Below are 25,895 nucleotides of genomic sequence, written 5' to 3' on the forward strand. Positions count from 1 at the left end.
GACAGAGGTCTATAAAATCATGAATGGTGTGGAAAAAGTTAATAAGGAAATGTTATTTACCCCTTTATATAATATAGGAACATGAGATCACCCAATGAAATTCACAGGCAGCAGGTTTCGAACAAACATAAGAAAGTACTTCTTCACACAACACACAGTCAACATGTGGAACTCATTGCCAAGGGATGTTGTGAAGGCCAAAACTATTTCTTGGTTCAAAAAAGGATTAGAAAAGTTCCATCAATGGCTATTTGCCAAGATGTCAGGGATACAGCCTGATGCTCTGTGTGTCCCTAAACCTCTGACTGCCATAAGCTGGAACTGGAAGATAAAGGGTGGATCACTCAATAAATTGCCCTGTTCTGTTCACTGCCTCTGAAACATCTGGTACTAGCCAATGTCAGGAGACAGGATACTGGACTAGTTGAACCATTGATCTGACCTATTATGGCCATTCTTATGTTCTTATGAAGTAAGGATGGTCTTGTGTTTAAGGGTCAGGTCTGGTAGTCAAGAGATTTGAGTTTTACTCTTGGTTCAGCCACAGAATTCCTGGCCTAGATTGAAGGTGCAAAGCATTATTATTTTTTCATTAAAACTTATAAGTAAATACCTACTGATCATTCAATTAGTAAAACAACGCACAAGAATAAAGTGGCTGACATGATTGTTTGTAGGATTAGCTTGTAATTGTTTGAGGACGAGTACTGTCTGCCCAATAGGTATGGATGTTGTGGATACTACTGTAACACAGGTGATAATACTAATAATTTGTGATACTATGAGATACTATGATACTGTGTTGATATAATTTGTGATACTATAAACAAATATTGCTTTGTTGAAAAATGGTTGTTGTTTTGTAGGAAAGGAAATGGTTTGCCTGAAATAAAAAATGATAATGCTGAGATTGCTTTGGATCTAAATAAATTAACTATTATTATGTATATCATTACTATTCTTGTAAAAGCGACAAAGAGACCTGTGGCACCTTATAGACTAACAGATGTATTGGAGCATAAGCTTTCATCATTGGATGCATGTCCGATGAAGTGGGTATTCACCCACGAAAGCTTATGCTCCAATATGTCTGTTAGTCTATAAGGTGCCACAGGACTCTTTGCCGCTTTTACAGATCCAAACTAACACAGCTACCCGTCTGATGATTAATATTCATGCAAATTTAACCCTTACATCAGTAGCATTTTCCAGAGTCCCATGCAGGTGAATGCTTAAGAGGATGCATACATACAGTATGTGTATTATCTGCCAACAGTTAAAGTTGTTATAAAAAAACAGTGATGCATAATGTAAAAATCTGTAATAAAAGTACAAGTAGCCTAATTAAATTTAAATATGAATATATGTTTATAAAGTAGTGTTTCTTGCAAATCAGATTATAATGAACGTAAATGTATTCACTTTTCTGTAGGTACCCCGGAAAGGTCTCATTCCATTCTGCTACAATACTCCATCAACGGTGGCATCACTTGGCATCTAATAGATGAGTTTTACTTCACTCAAACAACTGATGTTCTCTTCATTAATGTTCCACTACCATACACTGCGCAAACCAATTCTACACGTTTCAGGCTCTGGCAACCTTACAACAATGGTAAAGATGATAAATACACATTATTCCAAATACATGTTTACATAATTATATTTATGAAGTTGTTTTGGCTAAATAATAATCAGGAGTCTCAATCTTGTACAGTATTCTGTTATAATTATATACAGGATGTTTAATGCTCAAATTTCAAGTTTTTTGGACTTGATTTGCTAGACATTACAATACCATTACATTTGCACTTTTTATGCATGCAGTTTCCATAATACTGATGGATGTTTTAAAATAAAAGTATGTAATTTAATATCACTGGGAATACTTGCATAAAATTAGCAGGATTTGGTCCTTAGGCGAGTTTAGAAATGTAATCTATAAAATTAAATTTATTGAGGTCTGTCTCATTATTCTTAATGGGCCTGATTGTCATTTACAGTAAGCAACCTTTACGTGACTCTGGCTGTGTAGACAGGGTCATTGGTGTAAATGAGAATCAGGCCCAATATGCCCTAGAAGGCATTAAAAGCAGAATAAGAAAAATATACTTTGTACGTAATCTGCTCGTTAAAGTAGAAAGGTAAACTTCAAAGCAATATATAAATCCAAAGGGATGTTGTCTGTTCCTACTGAGCTTAGGATATACATCTGATGAAGAAGAAATATCTTAGTAACCCCACAAAGGATTCATAACGTGATGTTGACATCAAAGCACTGAAAAATTCTAGTGATAATTTAAACACAATAATACAACAATTGTTTTATTTCAGGTGATTTGGTTTCTTGTTTATATACAGCTTTTTGTTATTTCTAGCTCACCATTGGTTGGTTTAACTATCTCAAAGCCAATTCAGACCCAGTCCTAATAATCCTCCCCCAAAAAGAAAAGGAGTACTTGTGGCACCTTAGAGACTAACAAATTTATTTGAGCATAAGCTTTCGTGAGCTACAGCTCACTTCATCGGATGCATCTTTCTGGTGAACTTCCCACAAATGTTTAATGACATCCTCCCTTTCAGACAGTATCCTTAAATAAAAAAGAAAAGGAGTACTTATGGCACCTTAGAGACTAACCTCTAAGGTGCCACAAGTACTCTTTTTCTTTTTTGCGAATACAGACTAACATGGCTGCTACTCTGAAACTTATCCTTAAATAGGAAACATCCTAGAGAGAAGGCCCTGCAGCTTCCTCTCTGATAACATCAAGCACACTTTGTGGATTATCTAGAAAGAGGCAATTATGCAAAAGAGTCATCCTACCCAGTTCAAAAGCATGAAAATGTGTACACAAGAAACAAAGAACGTAGGCCATACTTACAGGATGGGAGACTCTATCCTGGGAAGCAGTGACTCTGAAAAAGATTTGGGAGTCATGATGGATCATCAGTTGAACACAAGCTTCCAGTGCAACATCATGGCCTAAAAGCTAATTCAATCCTTGGATGCATAAATAGGGGAATTTCAAGTAGGAGTAGAGACATTATTTTTCCTCTGTATTTGCCATTGGTGTGACTGATGCTGGAATACTGTGTTCAGTTGTGCTGTCCATGGTTCAAGAAGGATGCTGATAAAATGGAGAGGGTTAAGAAAAGAGCACAAGAATGATTAGATTAGAAAACATGCCTTAAAGTAACAGTGGCAAGGAGCTCAATTTATTTAGCTTAACAAAGAGAAGGTTAAGAGGCGACTTGATTATATCTGTAAGTACCTGCATCAGGAAAAAATATTTAATAATGGGCTCTTAAATCTAGCAGAGAAAGGTATAACGCAATCCAACAGCTGGAAGTTGAAGCTAGACAAATTCAGACTGGAAATAAGGCATACATTTTTAACAGTGAAAGTAATTAACCAGTGGAACAATTTATCAAACGTTGTGGTGTTTTAAATCAAGATTGGGTGTTTTTTGTAAAAGATATGCTTGAGGAATTCTTTTGTGGAAGTTCTGAGGCTTGTGTTATACAGGAGGTCAGATTAGATGATCACAATGATATCCTCTTGAAATCTAAAAATCTATTAATCATAATTAAGGCTGTGAGTCTTTCACAGGGTCACGGAGGTCATGGATTCCATGACTTCCCAGAACCTCCATGACTTCTGCAGCTTCAGCGCAGGTGCGGCTGACCCCAGGGCTGACTGAGCAGCTGGAGCGGCCCTGGGGCCAGCCGCACCAGGTGCTGCTTCAGCAGCCCCAGGCAGTTGGTCCCAGCTGCTGCCCCGGAGCAGCAGTCTGGGAGCAGCAGTGGCACCCCAGGCTGCCTCCCCACTTACCCCCCCCCACCAGCAGCAGTGGTGGCAGCCCCTGAACCACCCTTCCCCCTCCCCCAGCAGCAGTGGCTGCAGGGCCCTGGGCCGCCCCTGCCCAGAGGATCAGCAGCAGCAGCAGGACCCCAGGCCACTCCCTGCCCAGAGCAGCAGCAGTGGTGGTGGGGCCTTAGGCTGCCCCTCCACCCAGGAGCAACGGCAGGGCCCCAGAACATCCCCTCCCAGGAGCAGCAGCGACCACCAGAGCATCCCCCCCTACCCCTCCCCAGACTAGCAGCGTCTGCTAGAGCTCCCCCTCTTCCCCAGCATCTAAGATTTAGTTAGGGTATTTTTAGTAAAAGTCATGGACAGGTCTCTGGCCATGACTTTTTGTTTATTGCCTGTGACCTGTCCATGACTTTTACTAAAATACCCATGACTAAATCGTAGCCTTAATCATAACCTCTGTGACATATCTGAGTTCCACCACTTATTTGGGAGTCTGGAGACTGCCACCAAAGTTTTCTTTATCTCAAATGTGTGTTTATCTGACTAGAACTGAAGAGCTCTAAGTTGGCCCAGGGAGATTATTCAGTTTAAGTCACTTGTGACCCATCCACAAATTATACAGCTTAATCATCAGTTTTGATTTTTTGGACCATTAACTCAATGAATTTTTTATTATAGTTTACTTTGCAAAGTAAATGTGACTTTACTGAAAGATACTTGCAAAACCATTTTTTACACTTCAGTCAGTCATTACTTTTGTGCAGGTTTCTTATTTTGGAAGAATACTCTATGCTTAGGGGCAGATAGGGCCAGATCGTGGTGCCCTGATGCACCCTGATGAGTACTTTATCATGCATATGGCCCAGTGAAGTCAGTGGGACAGGATACTCATGAAAGCAGAAGTTCACCAATGCAGTGAGACTTTTGTACTTTAGCCCATAGTTATTTGTTCTCACTCTCTTCTCTAAAAGTTAACACAATACATTTTCCCTATCTTCTTAGGCAAGAAAGAAGAAATCTGGATTATAGATGATTTCATTATTGATGGAAACAACCTAAAGAATTCTGTTATACTTCTGGATACGTTTGACTTTGGGCCTAAAGAGGATAACTGGCTTTTCTACCCTGGTGGTAATATTGGGCTTTATTGTCCGTATTCATCAAAGGGAGCCCCGTACGTATTAAAAGAATCCACCTATCAGCAATAAATTGGAAATAAATAGCCATCAAATAAACCAGACCTAAAATACCTCTTTCCTTTTTGTGATAGGGAGGAAGATTCTGCTATGGTATTTGTTTCAAATGAAGTTGGAGAACATTCCATTACAACAAAGGAATTGAATGTGAATGAGAACACCATAATCCAGTTTGAGGTACTTATCCCCATAATGTTTTCTTACATGCGGAGTTTTAATCTTTCTTAACCTTATTTTGGCATTTTGTTTCCTCTCTGGTGTTTGCCCAATAGAGAGATCTGTATAATTTCCCATAATTGTAAACGGTTTTATATGGTTTAACAGCAGTTAGCCATTCTTGTTGCGGGTATGGCTAGCAGGCTTTTATTATATAGCTATGGAAAATTTCTCTCTCCAATTTTTCTCAGTTTTCTTGCAATTCTTTTAACTGCTTCTACATATATATTTATACTGAATGGTATAAATCAGTGGTGGGCAACCTGAAGCCTATGGGCCACATGCAGCCCGTCAAGGTAATCCGCTGGCAGGCCACAAGACAGTTTGTTTATATTGACCGTCTGCAGGCACGTCCGCCCGCAGCTCCCAGTGGATGCAGTTCGCTGTTCCCGGCCAATGGGAGCTGCAGGAAGCTATATAATACTATATGTGTATAGCATTTAGCGAAGTCATAGCACATGCCATCATTAAACAACAAATGATTTCGGCTTATAAACTGTTGCTGAAATGATATTTAGAGTATTCTAAGAAAATTAGATTTGGTTGTGTACTAATGCACATTTCAATTTGTCATGCAAGCAATTAATAAAATATTGAACACAAATTGTTTTCTATTTTAAGAAACGGATTGAAAGCCTGCACAACAAAAAAATGAGTTCACATTAAGATACTGCAAGTCTTCCGAGTGTTAACCTCAAAAGACCTACATGCATATTTTGGATCTGGTACAGGCATTGTATGAAAAAAGTTAAATGCCTTCAGCTAAGGTTTTTGAAGATATTAGTATAAATGAAGCTATTATACATAATGCAGTAAAGTTTCAGTCTGTGTCTCAAGAGTACAAGAACTAGATCTAGTCAAGCATCTCTCTTAATTTCCAGATGGGTGGATTCTCTAGTTATAGTAGGTTGACAAGTCTCATGTGCACTGTGGACTGGAGCAATAAGGGAAGATTTATATATGGTGTGTTTTCAACATTTATACATAGTGCTGTGTGTCACTGGCTTTCGGAAATAATTTGTTTTAAGTTAAGAATCAGTATGTTAGAAATAAAACTATTAAAAAGATAAGTGGAAACAAAGTATTTAAGTGGTTTTCATCTGTGCTTAGTATTTTGTCTGTAACGTGAGTTTTTACTTACGATATGGTAAATACAACACAATATATTTTATTCTTAAGGGCCTCCTCATCCTACAAGTGTACTAACAACCCTGGTTCCAGCCAATCTTTTACGTCTTTATAACTGTCACCATGGCATAAAAGGTTTAAAACTGCAAGCATATTTTTTACAAACACATGGGAGGCAGGAAATCAGATTATTTTACATTATGGGCATGCCAAAATATGTTTTAGGGTTTGTCTACACAGGAACACTTAGGAAGATTAATCTGAATTAAAATTCATTCCCAAAAAGTGAATTAAATGAAACCACATTAATGCCACTTTAATTCTAAATCCACACAGAGGTTTAATGCAGTTAAACTAATCCACTTTAAAGTCACACCTTTGCTTAATTCAGATTAATTTTCCTAAATTCCTATGAGGAAAAGCCATTAAGGTTTCAGATGTTTCACAAAACTATACATTACAATTTTCAGGATATAGTAGGACTGCTGATTATATACAATTTCTAGTGTTCACTATGTCAGCGGGATCTCACAAAAACAGCATGAGAGATTCTGGCACTGCCAGACTCAAACTACATCTCTAGTTTGGCCTCAGATCCAAACCTTACCCTAGCCATAGATATTTTGGACACTTCCTCCTAGGCCCCACTGTTTTATATAAGCAAAAAAGAGAATACCAACTCTGAACAAAAGACTGGAATGATATAGTAAATGCCTTTAGGGATAATTTCTATGGTATAATTCTGTTCCAATAGTATAATTCCCTGGGACTCTGTGAGTAAAGAGAACCACAGTGAGGTTAGGGATCATTTAACCAACAATGAATGTCTGCATATTTTGTTTGTTTTATTATCATTTCTATTTTTTAAAAATTCACATTTCTCTGCCATCGTGTCTAGTGCATTCTCTGACTAAGTACTGCCAGAGATGTTGCAAATTACTACAGCCATACTGCTAGGGACAGCAGGTCTATTGCTTTTTGCTTTTGCTTACTCAGAAACATGGTTTTGTCCTTATAGAAATATTTAATGCGTCTAATTAATTTTTTATTAGTAGAATTTTTTTAAGATAGCCTGGACTGTGGCATGCCCTTCGATAGGCGGATGGTAGGGGAATGAACAAGAAACTTTCACCTTTTGTACACCCCACATAAAGGCAATCTCTACCCTGAGGAGTTGGGACCACACACACACAGAGGCATACAGAGTATCAAGAGAAGGAGCAGCCTACAATATCTTAGAACATTGTACAGCCTGCAAAGTGCCCCCAGCACTCTGGGTTGCTCAAGGAGGGATTAAGTCTCCCTGAGATGCAATCCCTCCTTGAGCTCCCCCTGGGAGTGAAGCCCTGCACCACACAAAATATGGGTCAGCAGCTAAATGCCACATTTTGGCCCTCTGTAGTCTTCATGATTTTATTTTTCTACTCTAGATCAATATTGGATGCACCACTGATAGCTCATCGGCAAACCCAGTGAAACTTGAATTCTCACGAGATCTAGGGGCAACCTGGCACCTGCTTCTTCCACTGTGCTACAGTAGTAGCAGCTATCTTAGCTCCTTATGCTCCACTGAGCATCATCCAAGCAGTACTTACTATGCTGGTACAGCTCAGGGCTGGAGAAGAGAGGTCATCCACTTTGGAAAACTGCACCTATGTGGGTAAGTGTCTGGATTCTAGTTCTAGTAAGGTTTCTTCTGTATTTGAATTTGCTTTATTGAAACAGTAACCATCTTAGAGGAAATGGAGATGTTATGTCTCAGCCTGAGTCACAGTTCTTTCCCTAGCTCACCCTTTTCTCCAAGGGGAAAGTAAAGTGTGCCAGCAATTCATCTGGCACAGATTACTTCTGCCACTATGCTGGTTCAGATCTCATGGTTGGCGTGTTGCACAGGGAGCAAAGCTTCCACTATAGCTGCTGCCTGCCCTTCTCTGCCCACTTGTGCAAGGTGGGGTGGGGGAAGTAGTCCTTGTGAAGCCTATTGTCCCTCCTGTTACTCCTGGGGGAATTCTGTGCCAAAAAGTTAAAAATTCTGCGCACAGTATTTTAAAATTCTGAATATTTTATTTGTTAAAATAACTCAATATAAACATGCCAGTTTCAATTATTTTGGTAATTTATTTCAAAATACCTGTCAGCAAGTATGTCTCTAACCATACAGACAACAACAAAAATTTCCCCCAGGAATAGAGAATTAAAGAAACCCTTATGACAACCCAGTTCCTGTTTCTCTCTTATGCTTTTGTTGGGTGCCTCTGTCTGGGTATGTTACATGCCTGCTGGGCACATCTCGGGGGAAAACTCTGTCCCTCCGGTCTGAGACACCCACACCGCTTCCTCTCCCCACAGAGCCCAGCCGTGGGGCACACCCCGCCAGCCCAGACATCCACACCCTCCTACCCCTGAGAGCCCAGGAATCCAGAAAAAGAAACAGTCTGATGCTAGGTCCCGGGCTTGTACAGAGTTTCCTGCAATGCATGTTACCTCCTTCCTTCAGGATGAGCTGGGAACCACAGTTGCTCGGAATCCTCCAGCTCCCACTCCTTCTCCATCTCTCTCCCCCCACCCCCTCTGGCAGTGTCCTATATTTGCAAGCTATAGAGATGGGCTCTGTTTGGGTCCTGCAACCCCTAGTCATGGCCAGCAGCTCTGCAGCACCAATTCGGCAGGGGAAAATGAAATTCTGCTCAGAACATTAATACTGGACAAATTCTGCATTGTGCAGTGATGCAGAATTCCCCCAGGAGTATCCTGTTCACGAACCATCAATCCACATAGCTCAAGCCATGGGTAGAGATCTTACAACCTCAGTCACCCATCATCCAGAAAATAAGTCCCATATTTTGTCTTGAACAATGGCTAATGTTTGGATACTTCACAGGAGTATGTAAATGCTTAATAATATAACTAACTGTACATTACTGCACTCTTGAAGGAAGTGTCCCGTTGGTCCCAGCCAGTTATCATTTTATGCCTTGAAGCATAAAGATTGATAGTCCCTGGAATTATAGCCCAGTTATTGTAGTATACCTGCAGATACTTTTCTTATTCATCTACATGTCTGATTCTATTTTAAAGCTTAATAAGGTATTTGTGATCCACTTATATTGGGCATATTACTACAGACAAAAGGAGCCTAAATAGTAAAGTCAGTGTTAAATGGCCAACATCTTTTTAGGTGCAGGGCTTTCTAAATGCTCCTACTGTGGATTTGTACAGCAAAGGGAGGTCTGCTGTAATTCACCTAGTGTATTCTTGCATTAAGCTTGAAACAAGCATTTCGTCAGAAGATACAGAGTATTGTGAAACTAAGCCTTACAATCAGTTAATCAAAGAACTTCTTGTAGTTTCCATTTCAGGACAAGTGAAATAGTCATAAATATCTAGCAAAGAAAAGTAATTTCTGTTCATAGGCTTTTTAATATATATTATTTTAAATGTAAAACAGTATAATCTCCTTTGTCAGAGAAACCTCCAACTATTATTCTCAATACAGTTCACCAAAAGAAGAGCTTCTCAGTTCTCACCATGGATTAAATTGTGACCTGTATATGAATGAAAATAAACTGTATAACTGCAGGCTGGATTTCTGGATCTGCCATGGGTAATGGCCATCCCATTAAACAATTGACCTCATTGTGGTGCTGGAATTAGAATAGTCCTATCCTATGTAATATAATAAAATAGAATCAATTTTGAAAAACATTGATGTTTAGTAATTAAACAAAATGTTTAATTTTTAGGCATAAGCATTTTGTTTTTATGACTAACACGTGAAGCACAGAAAAGTCCTCAGCAGCTCATCTGTCCCAGATTTGCCTGCCTCTTTCCCCAAGCTCTGATCCCTCCCTTCCAACCAGAGATCTGAACATACACATTCCCAGGTCATTTGCCCTCCCACAAACCTGCCAGATCCCACCTGACCCCTCCCTTTCTGGGTCTCTCTTTCTCATTTTCCTGCCCTCCAGGCTGATGGCCAGTCCAAGTTCCTGTCAGTTTCTTTCCCAATCCATAGATTCATAGATACTAAGGTCAGAAGGGACCATTCTGATCATCTAGTCCGACCTCCTGCACAGCGCAGGCCACAGAATCTCACCCACCCACTCCTATGAAAAACCTCACCCATGTCTGAGCTATTGAAGTCCTTAAATCATGGTTCAAAGACTTCAAGGAGCAGAGAAGCCTCCCTCAAGTCAACCATGCCCCATGCTACAGAGGAAGGCAAAAAACCTCCAGGGCCTCTCCAATCTGCCCTGGAGGAAAATTCCTTCCCAACCCCAAATATGGTAATCAGTTAAACCCTGAGCATATGGGCTCAGTAGGCATGTACCCCACCTTGAATAGTTGGGTCATAAATCGGCAGCAAGAAAATTGGTTTCGTGGGGAGTAGTGCATGTTGTGAATTTCTGTCACCAAGGAGGTGAGATGGGATTTGCTCCAGGCAGAATCCCAACCTGCCAACATCCAGATATCTTCCTAAAACTCAGGACTAGCTCCCCTAGACCGACCCACCTGTTTTTCTCTAAAAAGAAGACATTCTCTCATCCACCTGTACTTTCTAGAGTTTAAACCAATATTAAAGCAATTTGAAGACATTTTTATCTCTTACATTAGGCTCCCTCTGTCAGAAATTAATGTGCTCCCTCAGCAGATGGGCACCTCTAGCAGTAAACTAAGAATAGCCAGTTGCAGATGCATACTCTGGGCGAAATCCGGGCCCCAGCAAAGTGAATGGCAAAACTCCCACTGAATTCAGTGGGGTCAAAATTTCACCCTCTGTTTCAAACATATGTCACATTTTATTCATAGTGAAAAATATTCCTGGTTTTTTTGAATTTTCATGTTGGTGGGTTGAGCAAAATGGATGGAATTTTCATTTTAAAAATTAGTCTAGAACACTCCCTGGATACTCTGCAGTTGTGTCTCAGAAGATAAGTGAGAAGGCAATAAAGTTAATTCATTTTACTGACTACAGGAGGAATGATTATTGGCTCACTTTCTATGAATCAGTTGTTGGTAATTTCACCATCAACCAGCCATCTCCTATTCTCTGAATCACTCCCCAAAATTGCTATTCAATGGGAAATAAAAGCCAAAGTACCTGTGTACCAGACATACTACTGTTTATGCAGCTGATTAAGCAGCTGAATTTAGAAATAGTTTAGAAGGGTATATATTAAAGAAAGTCTACAACACAGTTAAATGCTTCTTCCTTATCATATGCTTCTTCCTTATCATATCATTCTGTTTTCTCTCTCATTTTCAAGGTTCTCTCATTTTTGAGGAAAGGGACAGGGAATGATTTTAAATTATTCTCTCAAGAGCAGTTTTCTGCTTGTTTAATTTGTTCCCCCTCCTTCCCTTGGTCTGTTGTTATTTATGTGCAGCACAGATGTGCCTAGCACTTAGAAGACAGATTAAAAATGACAGGTCCACACCCCCAAGAAGTTTACAATTTAAATTAACATCTTGCAACATGAATTTTTTTTTTAGGATTAAATAGTATAAAGCTAAGTTGACTATCTGTTGACATGTCATATCATTTCTTCTTTCCATCTAATTTAGGGCAAGATTGTGCCGCCCTTATCCCATAACTAGTTTCATTGAAATCAGGGTGACTAATTGTGAAGTAAGATACCATCCAACATGAGCAAGGGTGGTATAATCTGATCCTAAGTCTGTAAATTAAAGGTAAAGGAAAACCATCCAAGTCCAGCCCCTCATCCCTCAAAAAATTGGTGGTCTGAGGGATGATTTAAGTCCATAACTAAGTTTTTTAAGTAACATAACTGGTGGATCAAGCCCTTCTGTTTTCCTGTAAATATATCTGTGTTGAATGAGTAGCGGGATGTATTGAATATTGAAGGTAGTGGCTATATCTTTCCATTTTTAGGACAAACTTAGTAAGAATATTAGTTCTAGCAAAAAGCACATTCTAATTTCATATGCGACTAATTATTGTTTGACCTGGACATACTATGTACCTGTTTCAGATCAGTAAGATTCAGATGGTACCAGGGATTTTATCCTTCTGGGTCCCAACCAGTGACTTGGGCCATTGATAATGTATACATTGGCCCACAATGTGAAGAGATGTGTAATGGGCATGGCAGCTGTGTCAACGGAACTAAGTGTATCTGTGATCCAGGGTACTCTGGGCCAACCTGTAAAATAAGCACCATGAATTCAGACTTTCTCAAGGACGATTTTGAAGGTATCTGTTTTTTGTATGAACTCTTCATAGTGATTTTTAGCTACTATCTTTCATAGAATCTAAGAGATCAGACTTCTTATGGCCAAATCCTGCTGACCTTCCTCATTCACGTTAGTCCCAATTATGTCAGTGTGACTGTTCACATGAGTGAAGTGATCAGGATTTGAGCCTTAAACAATATTTATGATCATTTGATGATTCCTACAGTATTTATCTAGACACCTTTTTCTATTTACTGACCTATGACAACAGCAACATACATTCTGCACCAAAACGGATGGATGATTCTATGATTCCAAAACTCTACATCTAGAGAAGCACTTCATTTTATCCTAGTAATGAGCACATGGAATTTCTGGCAAGGAATAGCTCTTAAGTTAAATCACTGAAAGTTGTGAATACATAGTTAAAATGAATATTTTGTCTGGTTTTGAAATAATTTTACTTTTAGTTCATCCTCTCAGATAAATAGAATAATAGAGAATGGGATGAACAGTTTGACTAGTGGCAGAGGATTGTTCTGCCACACAGGGAATCTGAAGTAAAATCCTAAGTATTTCAAAGTTCCTCAGCCTTTGAAAACCAGACCATACCTCTCAGCTTCCTGACACTGATAGAAGAGGCACAGAACTTCCAAATGGAAGGCACCAACCCCTGAAATGAGGGGCACAAAGCAACACTTTCAATACATTGGAACTCTCTTTTGCTACCCACACTACTTCCATTTCCACCCATGTCACTGCATTGCCACCTTAATCTCCCTTGTATGCCAGTTTCCTCTGACACACAAATGGTGTGAATGAGGGCTGCAGCCAAGCAGACAAAGCAGACTAAGGAGCCATGATGGATAGAGCAGCAGGAGAAAGAAGTTCATGTCACATTCCTCAAAACCCCTCACTCCCCACAACAAAAAGTAAAGTATAAGCTACTCTGTAAACAAACATAACTGAAAGTACTAATTTTGGACAAAATAGTGTCTTTGAGTCAAATTCCTCCCATAATAATAGTAATTATTTATTTCAAACTGAACTAACTGCTAACTGCAGCTTGGACAAGACACTGAGCTGTTTCCTTACATAGTTGGGTATTTTTATGTAATCCAAATAAAAGCAGAGGAACGCAATCAGAAGCTCCTTTGAATGAATGGAGATGAAAACCATAAGCTTCAGAGTTATGTTTTTATATTTTAGTAAGTTTTGTTCCATAGCAGTTTTCCAGGAAACATGTTGGGGGTCAAAAAGTTCTGGTACAAATATTTGTTCACTCTGAACATAATGATTTAGATAACTTACTTCTTTTGGAAATAACACTGTTGTAACAGGAGTGCTTCAGGGTAAATCCTAAAAATATATGTACTGTGCACTCAGGTCAGCTAGAGTCTGACAGATTCTTGATGGTGAGTGGTGGAAAACCGTCTAGGAAATGTGGTATCCTGTCCGGAGGAAATAACCTCTTCTTTAATGAAGAAGGCTTGCGTATGCTGATGGCTCGAGACCTGGATTTGTCACAGGCGAGGTAATACAGTTTTAAAACTTTCAAGATTCCATTGAGGGAATAGTTAAACTAGTCTTTATATTATACTTCTATGGTGAAAGCAAATTTGTATAACTATGTCAGGGCATATCCTACAGTCCTTACCCAGGCAAAACTCCTATTTAAGTTAATGGGAATTCCCATTTAAGTCAAGGGTCATTTTCCAAGAGTGAGGACTGCAGAATCTGAAACAACATGATGTGTAGTTTATTCATGTGGACAATAATATGTTCATTTCTCAAATGCATAAAGTGAAATTTGTTGTATGTCAGACACTCTGTTTCTCTTACAGTTTTGTTGCATCATGAATCATTGTTGAAATAGGAGTTGCCATTATAGCCATTGTATTCATCATCATATAATTCATTCATTTTGTGAAGTTTAATTTCTTCTTATTGCACACATTCGTTTCCAATAATTCACTGACAAATTCCAGTCAAGCTTGTCACCAGCTATACCGAGCACAGTTATATTAAAAAAAAGCATTTTAAATGTATTTAGAGATTATGGCCTGCAGAGGATGTATTTGGTAGCACGACATGTCTAAAATATTAAACAAGTGTGTGGGGAGTTAAACCAAAGCAAAATGAAGCTGTGTCCTAATTGTTTGCAAACCACTGAACAGTCATTGTCTTTTGACTTTTCATTATCTTAGCCTATTATCCTTAATATTATTTTACCTCTGAAATGTTGCATTTTTCCACAGATTTATTCACTGACCCTTAGTAAACACATGACTCCTAATGCAAGACTTATTTAACACTACATAAAGCACTTTTTAACATGTACTTTCTCTCTTTTTGGCTTGTAGTCCTCATTAACATAAAGGCTTAAAATAATGATTTCATTGCCCATCTTAGTCTCCAATGATGCTTAATTTATACATTTTTCAGAGAAACAATAACCCATGTCTGTAGACGAACTGTCACTAAAGTGTCATCACATTTATATTTATATTCCAAGGTTCCTCAAAGCAAGGTAAATGGGGTTTTGCAGCTTGGTAGCCAAAGACATCAGTACTTTTTCAGTAATTTGATTTTCTAGGCTGTTCTAAAATTAACAACACTATTTCACAAAAGATACGAGAGTCCTTGTATGATGCCCCATTAGACTAATCCACAATGTGTTTTCCTTCTCTCTTGTGTTCAAAGCATTGTCATTTATCTCTTCTCTGTGGTAAGCTGTAGCTGGATTTGCATACATTGACCTCAAGGTGTTATATGTAAAATCCCAATTTTCTCAAAGACTGAAGATAAATGAATGCCATGCTAACAAAAAAAGAAAGAAAAAACAGGGCCTTATATTTAATTTCTTGTATCTTCAGCAGGAAAAGTCAGCAAAAACTACAGTATCTATCTTCTCTTCTGTGGATAAAACAACAATGTAGACTGCAAAGTCATTTTGGATGACTATTCTCTAGCATTCCACTATTATTGTAGTTCATTAATTTCCAAGTTAGCTTCATAGACCTCTTGCTAAACTCTGGACCAAATTCATCCCTGATACAGCTGATCCAAGGCCCATTGAAGTCATTAGCTGCTGTGTCCACTTAAGTCAGACATTAATTTTGCCCTCTGAGATCAGAATTCCCAATAGATCTTATAAAAGGAACTACTGAGTGTAAATGTAGGAGCAGTGGGGTCAGTAACCATGCTAAAAGCCATGTACTTTCTCATGAGGGATTCCCTGAAAAAAATAGACTGGTAATTCTGGCTGTGCTAGCCTATGATACACAACAGCTAGGAATTGTAGAAATTGTCATACCAGATCAAATCAACAATCCATGCAGCTCAGTATCCTATCTCCAGAAGTTAAATTCCATACGCTAAAAAAGTTCATGTGCATATATCCCATTTTATGTGGGTACCAAAAAACCTGAAACTCTACTAACCAAAACAGTAGTAGATGGAGCATGATGGTGTGGATTAATTAATATAAAATATTATAGAATCATAACCGAATCAATCCCCGACAATTCTTTGTGTACTACATGGAGTTGGTGTACCTGTTCAAATATCACTGTGGTTCCTCAAAAGGAAGGATTCCCTAATTTCATACAAATTTCATAGAGGCCATTAGAAGGTGCATGAAATACTGCGCTCATTGAGGTCAGTGGGAGTTTTGCTATTGACTTCAAAGGGGCAAGGATTTCACCCAGTATATTTAAAGCAGTGTGACTTTAGACTAAATTTTCATATCTGACTAAATGGACAAAAACATCCCTTTTTTCATCAGCTCAGAAGTTAAATATTTTTTGTTTTCACTTCCAGTTTTTCTCTGTTTTTGTCAAAATAACAAGGCTGTTTTTGCAAATGAAAACTGTCAGCTCACCCTCGAAGGTTACTGACTCAATGAATTTTTGCCTTAAAGCAAATTCATAAAAAAAACATGCTCTCTCCCTGGGGCCATGGGTTGCTATTTTGACCATGAAATTCCATGCCGACAGGCTGGAAGGGTAAAATTTCACTTCGGGTCAAATTTGCTGATATTTGCAAAAATATCAGTTTTGCACACAAATGCTCAAAGGGTACCTGAATAGCTTTGTTCAACTCCCTATACCTAGCATCTCTCCACACACAAATCAAATGTATCACCACCACTACTGTCTGCTTTAGTCTCTATGGCCTATGGAGAGGGAGAAGCAAGATCTCTCCTAAAGTGGAGTCTTCCTTCTACCAAGAATACACTGGGCTAGAAAAGAAACAAAAATGTGACCATTTGCTTTATGGAGGCGCTGACAGATATTTTTGTATCTACAGACACTATCTCTGTAATTAGAATATTTGTTAAACATTATCCCCTGCAATAAAAAGCAAAATTGATTGGACGAGCACTGAGTTCCCTCTAGTCCTTAACTGATTTTATGGGGTTTTCTGTGAAGAAATGTTTTACAGTAATTGTTACCAATGTTAGATTTGTGCAGTTCTTCATGAGACTGGGATGCGGTAAGGGGGTTCCAGACCCCAGAAGCCAACCTGTGCTTTTGCAGTATTCACTCAATGGGGGCCTCACATGGAGCCTGCTGCAGGAATTCCTCTTCAGTAATTCGAGCAATGTAGGACGATACATTGCTCTGGAAATTCCCTTGAAGGCTCGTTCCAGCTCCACTCGTCTCCGCTGGTGGCAACCATCTGAAAATGGGCATTTTTACAGCCCATGGGTAATTGATCAGGTAATTAATCTTTTGTGCTTTACAATATTACCTAGAATCATAGAATAGCAGGGTCGGAAGGCACCTCAGGAGGTCATGTAGTCCAACCCCCTGCTCAAAGCAGAACCAATCCCCAATTTTTGCCCCGATCCCTAAATGGCCCCCTCAAAGATTGAATTCACAACCCCGGGTTTAGCAGGCCCATGCTCAAACCACTGAGCTATCCCCACCCCCAATCAGCCCCCTATGATAGAGGTCTATAAAATCATGACTGGCGTGGAGAAAGTAAATAAGGAAGTGTTATTTACTCCTTGGCATAACAGAAGAACCAGGGGTCACCCATAGAAATTAATAGGGAGTGGGTCTAAAACAAAAGGAAATACTTCTTCACACAACAGACAGTCAATCTGCAGAACTCTTTGCCAAAGGATGTTGTGAAAGCCAAAACTATAACTGGGTTCAAAAAAGAATTAGCGGCAAAGAGTCCTGTAGCACCTTATAGACTAATAGATGTATTGGAGCATAAGCTTTCATGCATCCGACGAAGTGGGTATTCATCCATGAAAGCTTATGCTCCAATACGTCTGTTAGTCTAGGTGGCACAGGACTCTTTGCCGCTTTTACAGATCCAGGCTAACATGGCTACCCCTCTGATAAAAAGAATTAGATAATTTCCTGGAGGATAGGTCTATTAATGGCTATTCGCCAGGTGGTCAGGGATGCAACCCAGGCTTTAGGTCAGAGGTTCTCAACCTTTTTCTTTCTGAGGGCCCCCCAACACGCTATAAAAGCACCACAACCCATCTGTGCCTCAATCACTGGTTTTCTGCATATAAAAGCCAGGGCCAACATTAGGGGGTAGCAAGCTAGGCAATAGCCTGGGTCCCCATACCAAAGCTACATTGCTTAGGCTTCAGCTTCAGCCCCAGGTGGCGGGGCTCAGGGCCCTGGATTTCAGCCCCATGCAGTGGGGCTTTGGCTTTCTACCCTGGGCCCCAGCAAGTCTAATGCTGCCCCTGCTTGGTGGCTCCCCTGAAACCTACACCCAGCCCTCAAGGGGACCCTGGACCCTTGGTTGAGAACCACTGCTCTAGATATCCCTTGCCTCTGATTGCCAGAATCTGGGAGTGGATGACAGGGATGGATCACTCAATGATTGTCTGTTCTGTTCATTCTCTCTGAAGCATCTGGCATTGTCCACTGTTGGAAGACAGGGCTAGATGGACCTTTGGTTTGACCCACTATGGCTGTTCTTATGTTCCAGCTCTAGGATTCTATGAAATTCCTATGAATCTGTAAAAACTTCTGAACTTTATATTTTCTTTACATAAAATAAACAAACTCCTATTTTCATGTTTCAGATTCTTATTGGTGGAAATATTTCTGGTAACACAGTCATAGAAGATGATTTTACCACACTGGATAGCAGGAAGTGGCTGCTCCATCCAGGTGGAACAAAGATGCCAGTGTGTGGTTCTACTGGGGATGCACTGGTTTTCATCGAGAAAGCTAGCACCCGTTATGTTGTAACCACTGATATTGTGGTTAATGAGGACTCTTTCATACAAATAGACTTTGCAGCATCCTGCTCTGTCACTGACTCCTGTTATGGTGAGATCTTCTTCTTCATAAACCATATACTTTATGTTCTCCTTTCATATAGGAAAATATTGCTACTTATTTTCCGTTTCCGCTGTCTACTATACTAAAGTACAGAAACAAAATAGGGAAAATAGTTTTTCTATCAGGAAATTGTAATTTTGGCATTTATTGTTGGTGTCTAAAGGCTGAGACAAACCAAAAGGTTTAGAATGTGCATGAATGTGTGCACTGAGTTTTTTCCTTGTGTGCTTTACAAGCATTTAAGATGTAGTTTATAAGAATTTAAGCTTCAGTTTAATTCATTTAGACAGGTTAATAGATCCCAAATGTAGATGCAGTCTAATAGTTTGGCACATCTATTCCTTGTGGTTACATTGCTCTCAGCTCTAGATAATACATGTCTGATGCCAAGTAGCTTGATGTTTCCAGCATAAATCTCTCGTTTCGTAGCTTCATATCCTCCACAATTGCACAATAGACAATGCTTAAAACTGATGTGCTTAGTGCAAATGCAGAGAACAAAGTCGTAATTCTGATCTCACTTGCACCAATGTAAATCAGGAATAGTTTACACTGATGTAAACCTGATGAAATTAGATCATAATCAGGCACAAAAGGCTTTTTATTATCATCATTTACATGAAATCCTGAACATGTTTTAGAGCTATACCTATATAATTCCTATAATGGGGTAGGGGTCCTATGGAAAAAATAGTGTGATGATATAATTTAAAACTGTGTCATAAAACATATGCACAACAAAGAATTAAATGCTGGCATTTCATAACTTTTGTGTGTTTGACTTTGCAACCTATATAACATTCTTTTAATGTAGTTTTTTTAATGTAATATATAATTTTATTGAGCTTCTGGCAATTCCTTTGGGATTCTGCATAAAAATGGAAATTGGGTTTTCAGTAAATCCTTAAAGTAGATTATCTGATTTTGTTATTCTGAAATTTATGGAAGTAACCAAGATATCTAAACCTGGAAATTAGCTACTGCCCCATGCATAATAATTTCTTTCCATTTGGTGTTAAAGCCACTTCAGGATCCCTTAGGTCATCCCCATTAAGAGTAAGAGTAAGTGTTTTGACAGCTTAGTTATATCGTGCCAGGTAAGAATTTCCTTTGTTTTGTTGTTTTGCCCTTAACATTATTTTAACTGAATATCCAGTTAGGCAGGACACTAGCTAATCATGGGCTTCTAGTCCTGATAGAAGAAGGACTTCATTTTGATGAAAAATTAATGTTAAAAACTACTTGTACCAATGTATCCTTTTATTTATATAATGCTCAGTTCTGAGCTCAGACGATTGAGTGGGACTGATTGTGTGATTGAGGGTTATTCAGAATTATTAACAATTATTAAGGGTAGCAAAATCAAAAAAGATAAGCAGAAGTACCACTAATGTAACTGTAACCACCAATCACTCAGTGTTCCATACAGCCAGAATGCCTGGCAGCTGGAACATTTATTTAAAGTATATGGTCTGTGCTTATTGTTACTTAAACTTTTTTGCAGACATTATGAGGAAATAAATTGAAGTTTTTATCCAGTTTGATTATGCATTATTCTTATTATGAAAGTTTATAAGCGATAAACTTCAAATAAGTTTAATTGCTGATTTTTGCTGCATTTGAATGTATTTGTCGATTTAATATGGCTAGATAATGAAATATATAACTGAAAACAAGAGCTCCAGATAAAAAACTCAGTAGAAAAGAGTTTTATATAAGATATTCTAATGAAGTGGCTAGTGTGGAGATGCTGTTTTGCCTTCTACTGGGTAGAATCAGAACTGCTCAATTGTGTGTCATAGGTCCTGTAATGCTACCAGCTAATAGAGGTTCCTCTTTAGCTCAAGAGCAAGCCTGTGTTTTTGGATCAGAGAATCTGGAAACTTCCCCTGCTGCAACCGTAAACTTCTGAGTTGTCAAGACATATATAGGAACAACAATGAAGTCTTCTGTGGTCACCAGTTTGGTACAACATATTCACTTAGGCATACAAGCTTCTGTATTAACTAATTTATTATCTTTCAATTTTTAGCTATTGAGCTGGAGTATTCAGTGAATCTCGGATTGACATGGCACCCAATACTGAAAGACTGCCTGCCCACTAATGTAGAATGCAACAAGTACCATCTCCAAAGGATTCTGGTATCAGACACATTCAACAAATGGACCAGGATTACTTTGCCCCTGCCTCACTATACTAGGTAGATACATTCTGAATAGAGAAAATCTTAGTGCACAAATATCTGACAAGACCTAATGTGATATAATCTTAAACTAAAATGTATTGCCATTTTTGTGCTGATTGTGTGTACAGTAGTTATACAGATGAGTAAATGAAAATGCCATTATGCTCTAAGTAAGAAGTACAGAATTACTATGTGTATTTACCAGTTATTTAGAAATGGAGAGGCTAGGTTTTCTGCTTAGCATATTTTAAATAGCCAGGATTGATGAGAGCAGAAAAAAGACAATTGACTCTCACACATCTATCCTCTTTACAGTATCCATCAATTTGTCCCTTTAGTACAAGCATGGCTGAGATCCAACTTGAGAAGGAGAGAGTAATATGCAGATATGCAGAAATAGGCAGAATCACTCTGTTCTTTGGCCCTGATGGGAACATGCCCTTGGTTACATCCTTTTGGCATGTGTTGCACTACTTTTCCCGCCCCTCCACACCAATCCCCCACAAGCCCAGACACCTCCATTGGCCACTGTTGAGGGTGAGATGGAGCTCAGGCCCTGACTTCTCCCCATCCTTTCTGGGGTGTCTTATTGACAGAGCCAGAAGAGTACCCAGAAGTCACCTACTACAGGACAGGCCCAACAAAGAAAATAACAGAACGCCACTAGCCATCACCTTCAGCCCCCAACTAAAACCTCTCCAACGCATCATCAAGGATCTACAACCTATCCTGAAGGACGACCCATCACTCTCACAGATCTTGGCAAACAGGCCAGTCCTTGCTTTCAGACAGCCCCCCAACCTGAAGCAAATACTCACCAGCAACCACACACCACACAACAGAACCACTAACCCAGGAACCTATTCTTGCAACAAAGCCCATTGCCAACTGTGTCCACATATCTGTTCAGGGGACACCATCATAGGGCCTAATCACATCAGCCATACTATCAGAGGCTCGTTCACCTGCACATCTATCAATGTGATATATGCCATCATGTGCCAGCAATGCCCCTCTGCCATGTACATTGGTCAAACTGGACAGTCTCTATGTAAAAGAATAAATGGACACAAATCAGACTTCAAGAATTATAACATTCAAAAACCAGTTGGAGAACACTTCAATCTCTCTGGTCACTCGATTACAGACCCTGGGAGTGGCTATCCTTCAACAAAAAAACTTCAAAAACAGACTCCAACGAGAGACTGCTGAATTGGAATTAATTTGCAAACTGGATACAATTAATTTAGGCTTGAATAGAGACTGGGATTGGATGGGTCATTACACAAAGTAAAACTATTTCCCCATGTTATTTCTCCCCCCACCCCACCCCCCACCCCCACTGTTCCTCAGACGTTCTTGTTAACTGCTGGAAATGGCCCACCTTGATTATCACCATAAAAGGTTTTCCTCCTCGCCCCCCCCCTTCCTGCTGGTAATAGCTCATCTTAAGTGATCACTCTCCTTACAGTGTGTATGATAAAACCCATTGTTTCATGTTCTCTGTGTGTGTATATAAATCTCCCCACTGTATTTTCCACCGAATGCATCTGATGAAGTGAGCTGTAGCTCACGAAAGCTTATGCTCTGATAAATTTGTTAGTCTCTAAGGTGCCACAAGTACTCCTTTTCTTTATGCCCCAAAGGCTGCTAGATTGAAGTAAGTCCTATGCTCTAGAAAGCACAGAGAATGCACTTATCCCCAGGTTGTGGGATGCAGGAGAGGAGGAGGCCACTTGTGCCCCTTAGTGCACCCAGTGGGTAGCTAGGCATAATGTGGTCTTTAGTAGATTAAATATATCTATGATTTAAGAAGAGCCTGTCTCAGTTTGGACTTTGATAAGAATTGCAATGTTATGGTTACCGTCATTACATTCTGTAGCCCTATGATACCGTCAGTGGTTTTGGAGGTTGTTGGTTAATTCTATTATCTAAATCCCCACCTGCTTCCTGTTCTTGCTGTTATTGGCTGCAAATTTATATTTTTAAGTAATATTTTGATGCTTCTTGTTTTTCTGTTGTACTTGTCACATCTGACTCTGCTTTCACATATTGTCCATTGTTTTAAAAAAGTCCCATTATCACCTTCACTTCCTTTTAGTACATTCTTTTTTAAAAAAACACCTTGTTTTCACTTTTGGGTTGAATTTTGTGTGTGAAAGAAGATTTTTGTACTGACAATGCTAGAGACTGAAGTTCTCTGTCTGTTCACAGAAAAGGTACAGCAGGGCAGTGTCAGAACAGGCTTCCCCATAATGCCCTGCCAACATGCCTCAACTTTGACTTGAAAGGGACAGCTAGGGGCCAGAGGGTAGTTTAGACTCTGATTTTATTTCATTTTTACTCTGTCTGATAAGATTGCCATGAAGCTTGCCACAGTGCCAGTAGTGGTTTCTGTCACATGGACCTCTTTTTACTAGGAATTACATCATTTTCCATTACCCTAACCTGGATTAGAACTAGCAAGCTACTACTGAAAAACTCCATGTCCCATTATTAACCAAATGAGGCATCCAGTCCCTTTAAGTATATTCATAAGGCAGTATTATTTTTATATCTCACTGTCTGTTGGCCTCTTCTAGTCTGGCTACCCTTTTCTATTGCTTTACATATATATTTTGCATAATCAGTTGGCCACATTGTTAAATGTTTAAAGTTCATACCTTATTTATTTATTTTTTTAGAAAGGGGTTCTCTGGGGTTGCATCAAGATAATGGGTTCCATGGACATTCCAACCCAATTTAATCTGGATCTGAAAGTAACCTCTGGGAATCCTAGGATTAAGTCAGACTTTTTTTGACTGACCCCACAGCTACGATTGCGCCGCTTAGAACAATAGCTTTGCCTCTTGCCATATGCTACAGTCAGTGGTAGGATACCTCCCACCACAATCACACACCACAACATTATCTTTATTATTTAAGACAAGGGTTGGGTGAAAGAAGGGTTACTATAGCCCTAGGATCCCAGCAGGGAGAGGGTCCGTGATTTAGAATAGGAACTAGTACTGCTAGGAGAGTGAGGCATCTCATTTACAAAGACACTCTGTTCTTTGAGCTGCTTTGCTCCTCCCAGCAGTTTAATAGCTCATTTTTGTGGGCATTTTCATGCAACTTGCCAGTCAGTCTATCCAGTAATTTGGCCTAGAGCATAGTATCCATATGTGGCCTTCTGGGGCTTGTGTACTCCAGAGTGCTACATAACTTGTTGCCTATATGAGACTGTGAATAGTTATTACTTATGTCTCAGATTTTATTTTAAAACGTAACTCAGAATATAAAAGCTTCTCCCAGGAAAACCATTGATTTGCTAGATTCCATAAAAAGTCATAGAAATTGCCAAACCTGAGACTCGGGGTTCGTGTTTTTTTCACAAGATCTTCCTCATGATTAAGAAAAAGAAGAAGAAACTCAAACATTCTACATGGGGGAGCTAATCTTTGAGGTTTCTCTGAGAAAGCCCATTTTGGGTCTAAATTAGAGATCATTGCAGTAGTTAAAACCTCTGAACTGTTATGATTTTACTCATGAGAGAGTAACTGTTGTTTTGGATTATCTAATTCCTTTCCAGTCCCACCACATATATTACAACAAATTATTAAATAACTAATATAAAAAAATTAAAATACTAGAGGTTCAGAAAAATAAAACATTTTCTTGCATGTGTAAACAATGCATTTCTTCATAGATAAGGGATTATACTGAAAAATGGAAGAGTCAGGAAATAAAACAACCTTTATCTTAGATTTAATGAATATCAGACAGAACTATATATTGGAAACGAAATAGACTTAATTTTCTGAAATTGTGGGTGATTTCAAGAGTCTATTGATGATGATTCATGAGACCTTGATAACTCCACATTGAGCTAATCCTCAACAATCTCCAGACTGATACTGGTGAATTCAGAAACTCTGAAACTAAATTTGTTTAATTTTGAACTGGGAAATTATCAATACCAGTTCCCAGTAAAATATTTAATTATTTTCTTTAGAAAGTTAGGATAAAACTGATATCAGTCACTGACTCAGCCAAAAAAGAGTTGTTTTTCTTCTGCACAAACCTTCTGTTACTTGTTAATAGGTGATTTATTTTTCTGCTCAGAGTAAAGCAGCATGTAGTTTGATGCTGCCATCTACTGCCTAAGTGCAGCAAAACATATACTAAATCACATTGGAAACTACACTGATGAGAAGTCACAGAAAATGTCTTTATTTTTTAGCATGCACATTGTGTTCAGATTACTTCCAAGTAGGCTGAGCCTATGCTAAGGATGAAATCCTAGCCCCATCAAGGTCAATGGCAAAACTCTTGTTGCTTTCACTGGGGCCACAATTTTCCTCTTGATGTGGATCTAGATCCAGACTTCTCTCAAAGTCAAGATTGTTTGTATTTGGCATTTTGGTTTGGACAGTTCAGACAATTCTGCTAAACCTACAACATACAGGACCCCACTCCACCAAGAACTGGTTACCGTTTCAGTGTGAAATTCTTTGCATATCCCTTCGGCCATGTCATACCTCTATTTGCATACCTCCATTTTCTCCCCCTTCTTCACTGAATTAAACTCAACTACTTGTCTTTATTTTTAAGGACCTTTGTGGCCTATCCTTGCTGTACCTTTTGTCTCTAAGATGCTCTTGATATGTTGACCCCCCACCTTTATTCCACTAATGATGCCAGTCTTGATTGCCCATTTTAAAATTTTTCAGCAAGCATCTTCACACTTTGTCATGCTGCCCCTTATGCATGGGACAAGCTCCCTGTAAACATCCTCCTCATTATTCTCCTTCAGATTCCTCCTTAAAACTCCCCTCTGCCGTAATGCACACAA

The 25,895-nt window shown here is 39.1% G+C and overlaps 1 protein-coding gene across 2 annotated transcripts in view; it reads left to right on the top strand.

Annotated features, from left to right (window-relative positions):
• Nucleotides 1-25,895, top strand: part of RELN (reelin) — a 455,243-nt gene that overhangs the window by 384,491 nt on the left and 44,857 nt on the right. For both annotated transcript variants that reach the window (XM_038377914.2, XM_038377905.2), the window contains exons 38-46: nt 1,433-1,615; nt 4,817-4,988; nt 5,085-5,187; nt 7,785-8,014; nt 12,348-12,568; nt 13,936-14,083; nt 17,015-17,273; nt 18,614-18,863; nt 20,908-21,076. In XM_038377914.2, coding sequence (XP_038233842.1) covers nt 1,433-1,615; nt 4,817-4,988; nt 5,085-5,187; nt 7,785-8,014; nt 12,348-12,568; nt 13,936-14,083; nt 17,015-17,273; nt 18,614-18,863; nt 20,908-21,076 — 1,735 coding nt within the window. The remainder of the gene's footprint in view (nt 1-1,432; nt 1,616-4,816; nt 4,989-5,084; nt 5,188-7,784; nt 8,015-12,347; nt 12,569-13,935; nt 14,084-17,014; nt 17,274-18,613; nt 18,864-20,907; nt 21,077-25,895) is intronic.

This window comes from Dermochelys coriacea, chromosome 1 (genome assembly GCF_009764565.3).
Source record: "Dermochelys coriacea isolate rDerCor1 chromosome 1, rDerCor1.pri.v4, whole genome shotgun sequence".
In the NCBI taxonomy this organism is placed as follows: domain Eukaryota; kingdom Metazoa; phylum Chordata; order Testudines; family Dermochelyidae; genus Dermochelys; species Dermochelys coriacea.